Raw genomic sequence first — 17803 nt, forward strand, 5'->3', positions numbered from 1 at the left:
AAACACTAACCAATTGGTAGGTCTACTTTTACTTGTTACTTCTGTGAACTTTCATTATCCTCCCTCATAAAGAAGTAAAATTAGAAAATATCTTTAAAATGTTTGTGTTTTTGTTAACGGAATTACAATACAATGATTCTTAAAAACTTACAGGAGGCAAAGAATTGACCCAAAACTAAATTACAAAGTGTTTATATTAGTTGGCAGGGTTCTTTATGTCAACATTATTGGATTTGTATGTACAGTACCAGTCAAAAGGTTTGGACACACCTACTCATTACAGGGTTTCTCTTTATATTTACCATTTTCTACATTGTAAAATAATAGTGAAATCAAAACTATGAAATGACACATATGGATTCATGTAGTAACGGGAAAAAAAGTGTCAAACAATATATTTCATTTTTGAAATTCTTCAAAGTAGTCCCGTTTTGACTTGATGACAGATTTGCACACTCTTGGCATTCTCTCAACCAGCTTCATGAGGTAGTCACCAGGAATGTATTTCAATTAAGGAAAGCAGAACAGAAAATCAAAGTGAACGTAATGTTAACTCTGGAGGTTAGAAGTCGTCTTTGTTGATTAGTAAATGTAATTGGAAATAGTTCTGTATTGATCCGTAGCGTGAATTACTTTTACTTTATTTAACTAGGAAGCCAGTTAAGAACAAATTCTTATCTACAATGACAGCCTACCAAAAGGCAAAAAGCCTCGTGGGGTCTGGGATAAAAAAATAAAAGACAAAACCCACAACACTACAAGAAGAGAGACCTAAGACAACATAGCAAGGCAGCAACACATGACAACACAGCATGGTAGCAACACAACACTACATGAAGAGAGACCTAAGACAACATAGCAAGGCAGCAACACATGACAACACAGCATGGTAGCAACACAACACTACATGAAGAGAGACCTAAGACAACATAGCAAGGCAGCAACACATGACAACACAGCATGGTAGCAACACAACACTACATGAAGAGAGACCTAAGACAACATAGCAAGGCAGCAACACATGACAACACAGCATGGTAGCAACACAACACTACAAGAAGAGAGACCTAAGACAACATAGCAAGGCAGCAACACATGACAACACAGCATGGTAGCAACACAACACTACATGAAGAGAGACCTAAGACAACATAGCAAGGCAGCAACACATGACAACACAGCATGGTAGCAACACAACACTACAAGAAGAGAGACCTAAGACAACATAGCAAGGCAGCAACACATGACAACACAGCATGGTAGCAACACAACACTACATGAAGAGAGACCTAAGACAACATAGCAAGGCAGCAACACATGACAACACAGCATGGTAGCAACACAACACTACATGAAGAGAGACCTAAGACAACATAGCAAGGCAGCAACACATGACAACACAGCATGGTAGCAACACAACACTACATGAAGAGAGACCTAAGACAACATAGCAAGGCAGCAACACATGACAACACAGCATGGCAGCAACACATGACAACACAGCATGGTAGCAACACATGACAACACAGCATGGTAGCAACACAACACTACAAGAAGAGAGACCTAAGACAACATAGCAAGGCAGCAACACATGACAACACAGCATGGTAGCAACACAACACTACATGAAGAGAGACCTAAGACAACATAGCAAGGCAGCAACACATGACAACACAGCATGGTAGCAACACAACACTACAAGAAGAGAGACCTAAGACAACATAGCAAGGCAGCAACACATGACAACACAGCATGGTAGCAACACAACACTACATGAAGAGAGACCTAAGACAACATAGCAAGGCAGCAACACATGACAACACAGCATGGTAGCAACACAACACTACAAGAAGAGAGACCTAAGACAACATAGCAAGGCAGCAACACATGACAACACAGCATGGTAGCAACACAACACTACAAGAAGAGAGACCTAAGACAACATAGCAAGGCAGCAACACATGACAACACAGCATGGTAGCAACACAACACTACAAGAAGAGAGACCTAAGACAACATAGCATGGTAGCAACACAACACTACATGAAGAGAGACCTAAGACAACATAGCAAGGCAGCAACACATGACAACACAGCATGGTAGCAACACAACACTACATGAAGAGAGACCTAAGACAACATAGCAAGGCAGCAACACATGACAACACAGCATGGTAGCAACACAACACTACAAGAAGAGAGACCTAAGACAACATAGCAAGGCAGCAACACATGACAACACAGCATGGTAGCAACACAACACTACATGAAGAGAGACCTAAGACAACATAGCAAGGCAGCAACACATGACAACACAGCATGGTAGCAACACAACACTACAAGAAGAGAGACCTAAGACAACATAGCAAGGCAGCAACACATGACAACACAGCATGGTAGCAACACAACACTACAAGAAGAGAGACCTAAGACAACATAGCAAGGCAGCAACACATGACAACACAGCATGGTAGCAACACAACACTACAAGAAGAGAGACCTAAGACAACATAGCATGGTAGCAACACAACACTACATGAAGAGAGACCTAAGACAACATAGCAAGGCAGCAACACATGACAACACAGCATGGTAGCAACACAACACTACAAGAAGAGAGACCTAAGACAACATAGCATGGTAGCAACACATGACAACACAGCATGGTAGCAACACAACACTACATGAAGAGAGACCTAAGACAACATAGCAAGGCAGCAACACATGACAACACAGCATGGTAGCAACACAACACTACAAGAAGAGAGACCTAAGACAACATAGCATGGTAGCAACACATGACAACACAGCATGGTAGCAACACATGACAACACAGCATGGTAGCAACACAACACTACAAGAAGAGAGACCTAAGACAACATAGCAAGGCAGCAACACATGACAACACAGCATGGTAGCAACACAACACTACATGAAGAGAGACCTAAGACAACATAGCAAGGCAGCAACACATGACAACACAGCATGGTAGCAACACAACACTACATGAAGAGAGACCTAAGACAACATAGCAAGGCAGCAACACAACACTACATGAAGAGAGACCTAAGACAACATAGCAAGGCAGCAACACATGACAACACAGCATGGTAGCAACACAACACTACATGAAGAGAGACCTAAGACAACATAGCAAGGCAGCAACACATGACAACACAGCATGGTAGCAACACAACACTACATGAAGAGAGACCTAAGACAACATAGCAAGGCAGCAACACATGACAACACAGCATGGTAGCAACACAACACTACATGAAGAGAGACCTAAGACAACATAGCAAGGCAGCAACACATGACAACACAGCATGGCAGCAACACATGACAACACAGCATGGTAGCAACACATGACAACACAGCATGGTAGCAACACAACACTACAAGAAGAGAGACCTAAGACAACATAGCAAGGCAGCAACACATGACAACACAGCATGGTAGCAACACAACACTACATGAAGAGAGACCTAAGACAACATAGCAAGGCAGCAACACATGACAACACAGCATGGTAGCAACACAACACTACAAGAAGAGAGACCTAAGACAACATAGCAAGGCAGCAACACATGACAACACAGCATGGTAGCAACACAACACTACATGAAGAGAGACCTAAGACAACATAGCAAGGCAGCAACACATGACAACACAGCATGGTAGCAACACAACACTACAAGAAGAGAGACCTAAGACAACATAGCAAGGCAGCAACACATGACAACACAGCATGGTAGCAACACAACACTACATGAAGAGAGACCTAAGACAACATAGCAAGGCAGCAACACATGACAACACAGCATGGTAGCAACACAACACTACATGAAGAGAGACCTAAGACAACATAGCAAGGCAGCAACACATGACAACACAGCATGGTAGCAACACAACACTACATGAAGAGAGACCTAAGACAACATAGCAAGGCAGCAACACATGACAACACAGCATGGCAGCAACACATGACAACACAGCATGGTAGCAACACATGACAACACAGCATGGTAGCAACACAACACTACAAGAAGAGAGACCTAAGACAACATAGCAAGGCAGCAACACATGACAACACAGCATGGTAGCAACACAACACTACATGAAGAGAGACCTAAGACAACATAGCAAGGCAGCAACACATGACAACACAGCATGGTAGCAACACAACACTACAAGAAGAGAGACCTAAGACAACATAGCAAGGCAGCAACACATGACAACACAGCATGGTAGCAACACAACACTACATGAAGAGAGACCTAAGACAACATAGCAAGGCAGCAACACATGACAACACAGCATGGTAGCAACACAACACTACAAGAAGAGAGACCTAAGACAACATAGCAAGGCAGCAACACATGACAACACAGCATGGTAGCAACACAACACTACAAGAAGAGAGACCTAAGACAACATAGCAAGGCAGCAACACATGACAACACAGCATGGTAGCAACACAACACTACAAGAAGAGAGACCTAAGACAACATAGCATGGTAGCAACACAACACTACATGAAGAGAGACCTAAGACAACATAGCAAGGCAGCAACACATGACAACACAGCATGGTAGCAACACAACACTACATGAAGAGAGACCTAAGACAACATAGCAAGGCAGCAACACATGACAACACAGCATGGTAGCAACACAACACTACAAGAAGAGAGACCTAAGACAACATAGCAAGGCAGCAACACATGACAACACAGCATGGTAGCAACACAACACTACATGAAGAGAGACCTAAGACAACATAGCAAGGCAGCAACACATGACAACACAGCATGGTAGCAACACAACACTACAAGAAGAGAGACCTAAGACAACATAGCAAGGCAGCAACACATGACAACACAGCATGGTAGCAACACAACACTACAAGAAGAGAGACCTAAGACAACATAGCAAGGCAGCAACACATGACAACACAGCATGGTAGCAACACAACACTACAAGAAGAGAGACCTAAGACAACATAGCATGGTAGCAACACAACACTACATGAAGAGAGACCTAAGACAACATAGCAAGGCAGCAACACATGACAACACAGCATGGTAGCAACACAACACTACAAGAAGAGAGACCTAAGACAACATAGCATGGTAGCAACACATGACAACACAGCATGGTAGCAACACAACACTACATGAAGAGAGACCTAAGACAACATAGCAAGGCAGCAACACATGACAACACAGCATGGTAGCAACACAACACTACAAGAAGAGAGACCTAAGACAACATAGCATGGTAGCAACACATGACAACACAGCATGGTAGCAACACATGACAACACAGCATGGTAGCAACACAACACTACAAGAAGAGAGACCTAAGACAACATAGCAAGGCAGCAACACATGACAACACAGCATGGTAGCAACACAACACTACATGAAGAGAGACCTAAGACAACATAGCAAGGCAGCAACACATGACAACACAGCATGGTAGCAACACAACACTACATGAAGAGAGACCTAAGACAACATAGCAAGGCAGCAACACATGACAACACAGCATGGTAGCAACACAACACTACATGAAGAGAGACCTAAGACAACATAGCAAGGCAGCAACACATGACAACACAGCATGGTAGCAACACAACACTACATGAAGAGAGACCTAAGACAACATAGCAAGGCAGCAACACATGACAACACAGCATGGTAGCAACACAACACTACATGAAGAGAGACCTAAGACAACATAGCAAGGCAGCAACACATGACAACACAGCATGGTAGCAACACAACACTACATGAAGAGAGACCTAAGACAACATAGCAAGGCAGCAACACATGACAACACAGCATGGTAGCAACACAACACTACATGAAGAGAGACCTAAGACAACATAGCAAGGCAGCAACACATGACAACACAGCATGGTAGCAACACAACACGACATGAAGAGAGACCTAAGACAACATAGCAAGGCAGCAACACATGACAACACAGCATAGCAGCAACACATGACAACACAGCATGGTAGCAACACATGACAACACAGCATGGTAGCAACACAACACTACAAGAAGAGAGACCTAAGACAACATAGCAAGGCAGCAACACATGACAACACAGCATGGTAGCAACACAACACTACATGAAGAGAGACCTAAGACAACATAGCAAGGCAGCAACACATGACAACACAGCATGGTAGCAACACAACACTACATGAAGAGAGACCTAAGACAACATAGCAAGGCAGCAACACATGACAACACAGCATGGTAGCAACACAACATAACAACAACATGCTAGCAGCACAAAACATGGTACAAACATTATTGGGCATGGACAATAACACAAAGGGAAAGTAGGTAGAGACAATAATACATCACACAAAGCTAAATTACATGTGAAACGCTGTTACAAATCTATGCTACACTACACTACGCCACATATAAAAAGGGTCACAGATAATGATGGCTGTAGTGTCCATCTATTGACAGAGAGAGAGGCCTCTGGAGGTCAATGATTCTGATCAGTGTGACGTTGTCCGTCACACTGGACATCTAATGACCAAAGACTGACCCAAGCAGCTCTGAGACACTCATACAGGAGGAATATAGAGGAACTATCATCTGGGCCTTGCTACAAGTGGCACTGACACTGAACAACATAACATTCAGCCATTCATGACATTGTAATTTAAATGAATAAATCTCACTCATCACAATCCCCCAAAAAACATAGCTAAAATTGGGAAGTATTTTAAATGAGAAATTCCAGTGAGTATTTTAAAGTTGTTATGTCTCTCCGTCCTCTGCTGGTGCACTGTCTAACAAATAACTTACTGATTCAATCAAGTTTCAGCTGTGAAACTATACAACAGACAGATTCCAAGACCCCAAAACCCACTCAAGATGAAAAGGATCTGATGTGCCCCTGGCAAATCTACAATGGGGTGGGTCTGTAAATCTATAGCCTACAGCAAAACAGACAGGTGATAGTATAATGGGTGAAATTTTACAATAGGCTCACATGCCAAGCCAATGTGCTGTCATGAGATAGGCTACTCTTAAACATGGCAATAAAAAATATATATTTTTAAATGGTCAAATAAATCATTACACAGGATCTATTTAATTATTCTGCGGTAGGCCTACACAACTCCACAAGTAACATATGACGACAATATTGATAAATAATACTGATAATTTAAATCATTATTAGTCCTATAGCAAAAAAATTATGTATTGAAAAAGAGCACAATCTCATGCTGCCGCATGTTGCCCACACACAGTGCGAACTCTGAAACGCTTTGAGTCTAATAATATGATAATCATGCATTACCTTTAGCTGTGTTTCAATGTGCGTGTTTGTTATCCCAATGGAACGTCTACATTATTGAATCGCTCGATTTTTTGGTTGAGCAGCGGAGGAAGAACTATCCCTGTCGGCAACTTCGTTGCAATGGTCAGTTTACTCTGCAAAGTATCAAGGATATCGCACTTAAAGGGGAGGGCGGCGAAGGAGTTTTGCCGACATTTTCCCTGTTCAACAAACTCATTATCCCACAACTTTAAAGACATAATGGTAATTCATAAACAGAAATTCAATCTTTTGACTCCATTACTTTGCTTTTGCAAGATAAAAAAAAAAAAACATTTTTTTATTTCACTTTCATAATAGTCATAATGCTAAAGAACTGACAGCTTGCCATCAGGTCATTTAATTATACTGTGTTGGGGTCCCATGCTCTTATTTTATAAACATTCCCTATTGCCTGCAAAATAACAAAAAAGACTACACAGTATGTGCAATATGTAGCCTGCCGCTTAGGGTTAGTTTAGGTTAGCTGCATGTTGGGAAAAGTAATGTGATGTGGGCTTCAATAGGCCTGCTGGTACAATAGACCATGTGATGTGGGCTTCAATAGGCCTACTGGTACAATAGACAACCTGATGAGAGATCAGAATTTTGAATATCTACAAAAAATGTGGATGTTAAGGTGTAACTAAAATGTGGTCCTGGATATTTCCTGAGCTCCCTCACCCATCCTGACACTCACACTCACACACACACACTCACACACACACACACACACACACACACACACACACACACACACACACACACACACACACACACACACACACACACACACACACACACACACACACACATTACGTTAAATAGTTATATAAAGGGTACATTAAAAATGTTGTTCAAGTTCCAGGGACATCATGAATCACACACATTGTGATTCAAAAATGAACGGCAGCTCAGATTATGCAAAATAAATGGTTGCACACAATACAATAACATCACACACTACTTCTCAAAGATCACTCAAAATGGAAGACGTTTTATGCTAGACAAAGCAACGAATTGGGAGTTCTAAAAGCAACGAGAAGCTTTTGTGCCGTGTGAGAAATCTAGACACTAGTGGCGTTTCCTTTCCCTGAACAAAAAAAAAAAACTGACTGATGCGGACAGGAAGTGTGACAGGAAGTAGCCTTGGGGAAACAGGAAGTGCCCGAGACAATACAGATTCTGAGGATTTGGCCCCCAGCTACATTTTTAAGTCTGAAAAAAGGATACAGTCACACATAAACTTTCCTTATCGACGGAGAAAAACAAAACATTGCGGTCAAAATGGGAACTTGTACTTAGAATTTAAGAATCAAGAACATCAGCCGCGAAGGTCTTAAAATCAGGAGACAACTTCTCTTTATTTAAACATCAGTCAGTATGAACATGATGCCGCTCCATTCTGGAAACATGTCAGAAAATCCTACAAAAAGACCGTTTGAATTAAATGAAAACACATGCCTAATGATAACTTTATTCATTCATAAAGACATCATCTTTGATATTCAGTCAGAACAGGCAACACCAAAGTATAAGTGATGTAATGACCTTTTAATAACAGCTAAACATGCTTCATGACCCCCTAAGGTTATAAAAAACTATAACAGATTATGACTGATTATAATGATTCCAAACAGGTTATGCTGCCATCTCTCCTCCCCTGTGACTGTCATTAGGAGCCTCAGTGGGCCATTCACTGTACAAAAGAACACATGTCTTGGTGCACTATGCTAATTCACTTCCTAACAAACTTGACATTCCATTGTTCTAACAGCTCATGGCTTCCGGAACACTGGGGGATGAGGAAATGTTATGACATATTACTGCCACTGGGAGGCACTAGAGAACTGGAAATATACTTTAGTAGACTGCCTGCATTGGTAAAGGCTACTGTGTTTTTTGTTTTGTTTTTATTTAACCAGGCAAGTCAGTTAAAAACAAATAATTATTTACAATGGCAACCTACCCCGGGCGATGTTGGGCGCCGCCCTATGGGACTCCCAATCACAGCTGAATGTGATGAAGCCTGGATTTGTGCAGTGAAGACTCTTGCACTGAGATGCAGTGCCTTGGACCGCTGCACCGCCCCAAGAGCCAAATTAAAGCTTAGTCAAATCAAATGTGAATAGGGCCTTGAAATATTGTCTTCAAAATAGTTTTTTTTTGTGAAAGAGACACAAAGTTTTACTCAAAGGTTTAGTCTATTATTAATGTCAATGAGATATTATACTATTTAATTGAACGATAGCACCGTAAATACGTCGTCCATTTTTTGAGGAATATATATTCCCTAATTTGTCATGCTATATGAAAATACCCTGTTAAGCCCCTCTGATTGAATAAGTTATTGATCAATTACCAGCTAAACGCAACCAGACAAATTTGCAGATCAAAATTATAGTCAATCATACATGTACATTATAAGTACTGTACACACTCTCACACACACACACACACACACACACACACACACACACACACACACACACACACCAAACTCAACAGAGTGTGTGTCCTAAATGGCATCATATTTCCTATATAGTGCACTACTTTAGGTAGTAGTGCACTACTTTTGACCAGAGCCTTATAGGTAGTAGTGCACTACTTTTGACCAGGGCCTATTGGGCCCTGCACAAAAGTAATACACTATATAGGGAATAGGGTGCCATTTTAAACACAGCCACACAATTACATACAAACAGTGTCTTCACTCAGACTAGGTCTCTTCGTCATCGCTGTGACGTTGTGCTTGTTTCTCCTCCGTCAGGCGGCTCTCATCAATGTTCTCCAGTGAGTCGGCTCTCTGTAGTACAAGGTCAGACACGTTGATACACGGTAAGGTGTTCTGCTCGGGATAAATCCAGGGCTTCAGGTTAGGGTTGTGCTTCCTCTTCCACTCTGGATACTTCTGACGGGCCTTGTAGATCTTCTTCATGGCCTAGGGGGAAGGAGCACAAATATTCAGATTCTAAATGAATGGGTTAATTAAGAGCCTCTTACATAAGTCATGTAGACATGTTTTGAAGAGTTCTTATAAGTAAGCAATAAACTGTAAATGATGTGTTTATAAATAGTTGTTAAATGTGTAATAATGAGGTATAACACCACAGTATTACTTTTAATGGTGTCCATGATTAGTGATTTTGGAATCAAAACATCTTTGGGAAATGCATGTACTTCCTGAAACCAATAGATGGAGGAAGAGGTATACAATAATTTCTTTCCCCAACCAGAGATGGGATAATATAGGCTACCTCTGTGATTTGTTAGGAACAGTCTCTCTAGTTCTCGCTTTCACTGATACTACATTTATAAGACAGATTTGATTTTATTTTATTAGGATCTCTTTTCGTCCTCATTTGAACTCATTTTCCTTAAACATTTAAATAATACGATCACATTTTCACATATAACACACACTGTTACAAACAGCCATAATACACTGACTGATGGACCAGATTGATTATCATATTCATATGACATTATTACCTTCGGTGCTACGAACTGAGACGCTCTATTCACCACCCACTTGGGAAGGGAACCTGCAGTCCAAACCAAAAACATGAAGGTACAACACAAATACAATACTCCTCAAGTATTTCTAGTAGGCAGGCCTATGATAGCAAATACAATACTCCTCAAGTATTTCTAGTAAGCAGGCCTACGATAGCAAATACAATACTCCTCAAGTATTTCTAGTAGGCAGGCCTACGATAGCAAATACAATACTCCTCAAGTATTTCTAGTAGGCAGGCCTACGATAGCAAATACAATACTCCTCAAGTATTTCTAGTAGGCAGGCCTACGATAGCAAATACAGTACTCCTCAAGTATTTCTAGTAGGCAGGCCTACGATAGCAAATACAATACTCCTCAAGTATTTCTAGTAGGCAGGCCTACGATAGCAAATACAATACTCCTCAAGTATTTCTAGTAGGCAGGCCTACGATAGCAAATACAATACTAGCAAAAATGTGTATTTCACTCCTTAAAAAAACACACTGCTTCCTGTTGATATAGTTCCTGCGGGACCCCTGGTTTACAGTAAGGACAGTAGATATAGTTCCTATAAGACCTGTGGTTTACAGTAAGGACAGTAGACAGTAGATATAGTTCCTATAGGACCCCTGGTTTACAGTAAGGACAGTAGACAGTAGATATAGTTCCTATAGGACCCCTGGTTTACAGTAAGGACAGTAGAAATAGTTCCTATAGGACCCCTGGTTTACAGTAAGGACAGTAGACAGTAGATATGGTTCCTATAGGACCCCTGGTTTACAGTAAGGACAGTAGACAGTAGATATATTTCCTATAGGACCCCTGGTTTACATTAAGGACAGTAGACAGTAGATATAGTTCCTATAGGACCCATGGTTTACAGTAAGGAGAGTAGATATAGTTCCTATAGGACCACTGGTTTACAGTAAGGACAGTAGACAGTAGATATAGTTCCTACAGGATCCATGGTTTACAGTAAGGACAGTAGACAGTAGATATAGTTCCTATAGGACCCCTGGTTTACAGTAAGGACAGTAGACAGTAGATATAGTTCCTATAGGACCCCTGGTTTACAGTAAGGACAGTAGACAGTAGATATGGTTTCTATAGGACCCCTGGTTTACAGTAAGGACAGTAGACAGTAGATATATTTCCTATAGGACCCCTGGTTTACATTAAGGACAGTAGACAGTAGATATAGTTCCTATAGGACCCATGGTTTACAGTAAGGAGAGTAGATATAGTTCCTATAGGACCACTGGTTTACAGTAAGGACAGTAGACAGTAGATATAGTTCCTACAGGATCCATGGTTTACAGTAAGGACAGTAGACAGTAGATATAGTTCCTATAGGATCCATGGTTTACAGTAAGGACAGTAGACAGTAGATATAGTTCCTATAGGACCCCTGGTTTACAGTAAGGACAGTAGACAGTATATATAGTTCCTATAGGACCCCTGGTTTACTGTAAGGACATTAGACAGTAGATATAGTTCATACAGGACCCCTGGTTTACAGTAAGGACAGTAGACAGTAGATATAGTTCCTATAAGACTGAATGAATATGAGCTTTAACAGCAACACACACACACACACACACACACACACACACACACACACACACACACACACACACACACACACACACACACACACACACACACACACATCAATGGAATAGAAGGCATTTATTATCAATGGGGTAGCTTGGAGCAGCACAGAAAACAGATGAAATCAGCAGATTCAGAAAACATGTCTTCAGTAGCAGTGGTGTTACACTGGTGCAGGGGGCATCAAAGGCTTCCTGATGCTTCACACTCAAGGACACACACACAACGAGTCTCTTCAAACTCAAGGACACACACACACCGAGTCTCTTCTCCCTCAAGGACAGACATTAGGCTGGAGTTAAGCTGTAATATAAACTAGGTCCGATGATGAAAGCTGTTGTTAAATTACAATGGAGAACACAGAGTCCTTTCAGACAGCGTAGTGATCTGCTGCACCCTGACATCGGGTTTACAAAAGGTGTAAGAGAAGACATCGTAAGGATGTTGGTCTGAGGAAGAGGGAGTAGACCGAAGCGCAGCGTGGTACGTGTTCATGATGTTTATTGTAACCTGAACACTGAAACAAAAGTGGAACAAAACGCAACAGTTCTGTCAGGTACTCACACAAAACAGAAAACAACTACCCACAAAACCCATGTGGGCAAGAGCTACCTAAAGTATGGTTCTCAATCAGAGACAACGAATGACAGCTGCCTCTGATTGGGAACCATACCCGGCCAAACACAAAGAAATACAAAAACATAGAAAAAAGAACATAGAATGCCCACCCTAGTCACACCCTGGCCTAACCAACATAGAGAATAAAAAGCCTCTCTATGTCCAGGGCGTGACAGTCTGTATACTATAGTGAAACGGTCTCTCCACACTTTAATCAGATGCAATGTCAGCATTTAAATGGTTAAACTCTCTGTCAGTAATGGGCTTCTTTAAAACACGGCCGTTAAAAGCACCTTAAATATCCTGGATAGGAAGGATATGCCACAGGTCGTATCATCCACCTAATAGGTTTCAAAAAGTTACTGCTGAAACATAATCTTGCTGCGTTTGATCTTTGCCCGATTCCTCCCTAAGAGCTATGTCTGTGTACACAGAGGTGTTTCAACAGGACTCTCTCAGTGTGGAGTGAAGCTAGGGGTCTTTCAGCTCACAGGTGTTACGTACACAAACAGACAGAGCAGTCTTCTCATAGCACCCTATGACAGCGATGCACTGTATCCAGAACTGGTGTGGACCAGCATAGAGCTGTACTGTCAACACCAAAAACATGTTATGTAAATCATTTAGATGTACAGTCCTGTAAATAACCAGAAGGTTTTACCTTTGGGATCGACCTGCGTCAGGTAATAGAGAGTGGAGGAGTTTTCTCCGTTGGACTGAATCAGGTACCCTGTCAGTAGAGACACTGCTCTCACGCAGTCCTTTCTGGGTGGATATTGCTGGAATAAGACCAATCAAATGAAAGTATTATTCATACATGGATTACCATAACAAATGAAACCAGTCAGCTGTTCACATTATGTTTAGACTTCTTCTGTTTAACAAACCGAGACATGTGGAGATGTTGACCCGACTTCTACAGTAGACTGGGCCTCTGGCAGAGCTTTCTTACTGAGTCTGCCAAACAGCACTAATGGAATCTAGCGCTTGTACAAAATTCACTAGACGACATGTACAACTTTAGATACGTCAAATTATCTTTGTAATCCTACTGGTATGAAAAAGAGATCCAGCCACTCGTCCATTGTGACGTTTTTGTTTATTTAACTAGGCAAGTCAGTTAAGAACACATTCTTATTGACGATGACGGCCTACCACTATTAGACTCCCAATCACGGCCGGATGTGATGCAGCCTGGATTCGAACCAGGGTCTGTAGTGACGCCTCTTGCACTGAGATGCAGTGCTTTAGACCACTGCGCCGCTCGGGAGCCCCACAGTTGATAATATTCAGAGCAAACCAACACCGTGTGTAGATAAAGGTACATACCGGGTGTTTGACAGAGTAGTTGATGATCAGGTAGTCGTTGCCCAGAGGAAGCCATGATCTCATAGTGATAAAGTCCCTGTTCTTCAGGGGGCTCGGGCACTTCCCTACAAAACACAATGACAACATGACTTTCGTGGAAGATGTTCCATTGAGTCCAAATGTCCACGTACTGCAGTATTCTATTGTCTAATTCTCTAAAGTTCTCAATGATTCTCAGTGACAAACTGCCTCACAATCCAGTCTATTCAGTCTATTTCTATGCCTGATTAGATCGCTGTACCTTTCATCTGCAACATGTGGTTACAGTAGGCCTAGTCATAAAAACACCCTTTACTTTGAGAAATATGGTTTAGTCTACTACATCTGTTGCATATTGACTCATACTGACTGGTGTTCACGTACCGCAGTTTAGAATCCTCTTCCTCCTCCTTCTCCCCCTCATTCTCTTTCTCCTCCTACTCTTCTTTCCTCTCTTCCTCCTCCTTCTCTTCCTCCCCCTCCTCCTCTTCCCCTGCCACTCCTACTCCCCCTCTTCCTCCTCCTGCCCCCCTCTTTCTCCTCCTATTCCCCCCCCTCTGACACTAACTCACAGGAGTAATATCCTACATCTGACACTAACTCACAGGAGTAATATCCTACGTCTGACACTAACTCACAGGAGTAACATCCTATTTCTGACACTAACTCACAGGAGTAACATCCTATTTCTGACACTAACTCACAGGAGTAACATCCTATTTCTGACACTAACTCACAGGAGTAATATCCTACATCTGACACTAACTCACAGGAGTAATATCCTACGTCTGACACTAACTCACAGGAGTAATATCCTACATCTGACACTAACTCACAGGAGTAATATCCTACGTCTGACACTAACTCACAGGAGTAATATCCTACATCTGACACTAACTCACAGGAGTAATATCCTACATCTGACACTAACTCACAGGAGTAATATCCTACATCTGACACTAACTCACAGGAGTAATATCCTACATCTGACACTAACTCACAGGAGTAATATCCTACGTCTGACACTAACTCACAGGAGTAATATCCTACGTCTGACACTAACTCACAGGAGTAATATCCTACATCTGACACTAACTCACAGGAGTAATATCCTACGTCTGACACTAACTCACAGGAGTAATATCCTACGTCTGACACTAACTCACAGGAGTAATATCCTACGTCTGACACTAACTCACAGGAGTAATATCCTACGTCTGCGTTGACAGTGAGTCTGCCGATGTCGTGGGTGTCGATCATGTTGCTGTCCCAGTTCTTCCGGTAGCTGGTGTCATGAAGGACGTCGTAAAGGGTCTCGGCAGTCACGTCCTTACACACTATCCTCATCTGAAACAATAAGTAAAACAACACATTATATTTAAAAAAACGTATTGAGAAATATATCTGTGTAATAACCTTAAACCCTGTCACCGTGTTATTACCTAGAAATGACGATGTCACTACTTTTCTGCTACTGCTATTTACTGTGTAATTACATAGGACTAGGTTAGCTATGAATAACAAGGTAGAACAGTGACTGAGTCAACTTCTCTGAACTGGGGCCACTGAAGCTGTAACTGTCTTTAGTATCAATGAAGTTTAGAACGATGTAGTGGTAGTGCGTGCCATAAAAACAGATCCGACACAAAAATCTGCTACAGACTCTCTTCCAGAGGATTTATGTTACAGTTATTAACACATTGTTATTTAAGTTATTAAGTCTGTGTTTTATAGTAAAGATTACATTGTGCAGAAAACCTTCATCAAATGAATTTTAAAAGATCTCCAGGGGGGAACACAGTACAGTACACCACCATAAAAGCAACATTTGAAGTTGAGGAAGTTGAATATATTATATTACTGTTATTGTTGTACTGTTATATTATACACCTGTGTGACCACATGGGACCAACGGAATATACCAGGACCTAACTACATTAATTTACCATAGGATATATACAGTGCCTTGCGAAAGTATTCCGCGCCCTTGAACTTTGCGACCTTTTGCCACATTTCAGGCTTCAAACATAAAGATATAAAACTGTATTTTTTTGTGAAGAATCAACAACAAGTGGGACACAATCATGAAGTGGAACGACATTTATTGGATATTTCAAACTTTTTTAACAAATCAAAAACTGAAAAATTGGGCGTGCAAAATTATTCAGCCCCTTTACTTTCAGTGCAGCAAACTCTCTCCAGAAGTTCAGTGAGGATCTCTGAATGATCCAATGTTGACCTAAATGACTAATGATGATAAATACAATCCACCTGTGTGTAATCAAGTCTCCGTATAAATGCACCTGCACTGTGATAGTCTCAGAGGTCCGTTAAAAGCGCAGAGAGCATCATGAAGAACAAGGAACACACCAGGCAGGTCCGAGATACTGTTGTGAAGAAGTTTAAAGCTGGATTTGGATACAAAAAGATTTCCCAAGCTTTTAACATCCCAAGGAGCACTGTGCAAGCGATAATATTGAAATGGAAGGAGTATCAGACCACTGCAAATCTACCAAGACCTGGCCGTCCCTCTAAACTTTCAGCTCATACAAGGAGAAGACTGATCAGAGATGCAGCCAAGAGGCCCATGATCACTCTGGATGAACTGCAGAGATCTACAGCTGAGGTGGGAGACTCTGTCCATAGGACAACAATCAGTTGTATATTGCACAAATCTGGCCTTTATGGAAGAGTGGCAAGAAGAAAGCCATTTCTTAAAGATATCCATAAAAAGTGTCGTTTAAAGTTTGCCACAAGCCACCTGGGAGACACACCAAACATGTGGAAGAAGGTGCTCTGGTCAGATGAAACCAAAATTGAACTTTTTGGCAACAATGCAAAACGTTATGTTTGGCGTAAAAGCAACACAGCTCATCACCCTGAACACACCATCCCCACTGTCAAACATGGTGGTGGCAGCATCATGGTTTGGGCCTGCTTTTCTTCAGCAGGGACAGGGAAGATGGTTAAAATTGATGGGAAGATGGATGGAGCCAAATACAGGACCATTCTGGAAGAAAACCTGATGGAGTCTGCAAAAGACCTGAGACTGGGACGGAGATTTGTCTTCCAACAAGACAATGATCCAAAACATAAAGCAAAATTTACAATGGAATGGTTCAAAAATAAACATATCCAGGTGTTAGAATGGCCAAGTCAAAGTCCAGACCTGAATCCAATTGAGAATCTGTGGAAAGAACTGAAAACTGCTGTTCACAAATGCTCTCCATCCAACCTCACTGAGCTCGAGCTGTTTTGCAAGGAGGAATGGGAAAAAATGTCAGTCTCTCGATGTGCAAAACTGATAGAGACATACCCCAAGCGACTTACAGCTGTAATCGCAGCAAAAGGTGGCGCTACAAAGTATTA

General features: G+C 41.6%; 2 protein-coding genes across 3 annotated transcripts in view; both read right to left on the bottom strand.

Moving 5' to 3' along the window:
- The window catches only part of LOC139366565 (arf-GAP with Rho-GAP domain, ANK repeat and PH domain-containing protein 3-like), a 72241-nt gene extending 64777 nt beyond the window's left edge, over nucleotides 1-7464 (bottom strand). Inside the window, exon 1 of one of the 2 annotated variants that reach the window (XM_071104210.1) lies at nucleotides 7340-7461. The gene's annotated coding sequence lies outside the window, so the exon portion shown is untranslated. Of the gene's footprint in view, nucleotides 1-7339 lie in introns of both variants that reach the window. The other variant, XM_071104211.1, reaches the window with a different exon arrangement.
- A 1232-nt stretch (nucleotides 7465-8696) lies between these two features.
- Nucleotides 8697-17803, bottom strand: part of LOC139366574 (START domain-containing protein 10-like) — a 28935-nt gene continuing 19828 nt past the window's right edge. Inside the window, exons 2-6 of the mRNA XM_071104230.1 lie at nucleotides 15634-15781; nucleotides 14417-14520; nucleotides 13749-13866; nucleotides 10850-10902; nucleotides 8697-10298 (exon numbers count right to left, since the gene is read on the bottom strand). Coding sequence (XP_070960331.1) covers nucleotides 10077-10298; nucleotides 10850-10902; nucleotides 13749-13866; nucleotides 14417-14520; nucleotides 15634-15781 — 645 coding nt within the window. The 3' untranslated portion in view covers nucleotides 8697-10076. The remainder of the gene's footprint in view (nucleotides 10299-10849; nucleotides 10903-13748; nucleotides 13867-14416; nucleotides 14521-15633; nucleotides 15782-17803) is intronic.

The sequence above is a fragment of the Oncorhynchus clarkii genome, chromosome 14 (genome assembly GCF_045791955.1).
Source record: "Oncorhynchus clarkii lewisi isolate Uvic-CL-2024 chromosome 14, UVic_Ocla_1.0, whole genome shotgun sequence".
In the NCBI taxonomy this organism is placed as follows: Eukaryota; Metazoa; Chordata; class Actinopteri; order Salmoniformes; family Salmonidae; genus Oncorhynchus; species Oncorhynchus clarkii.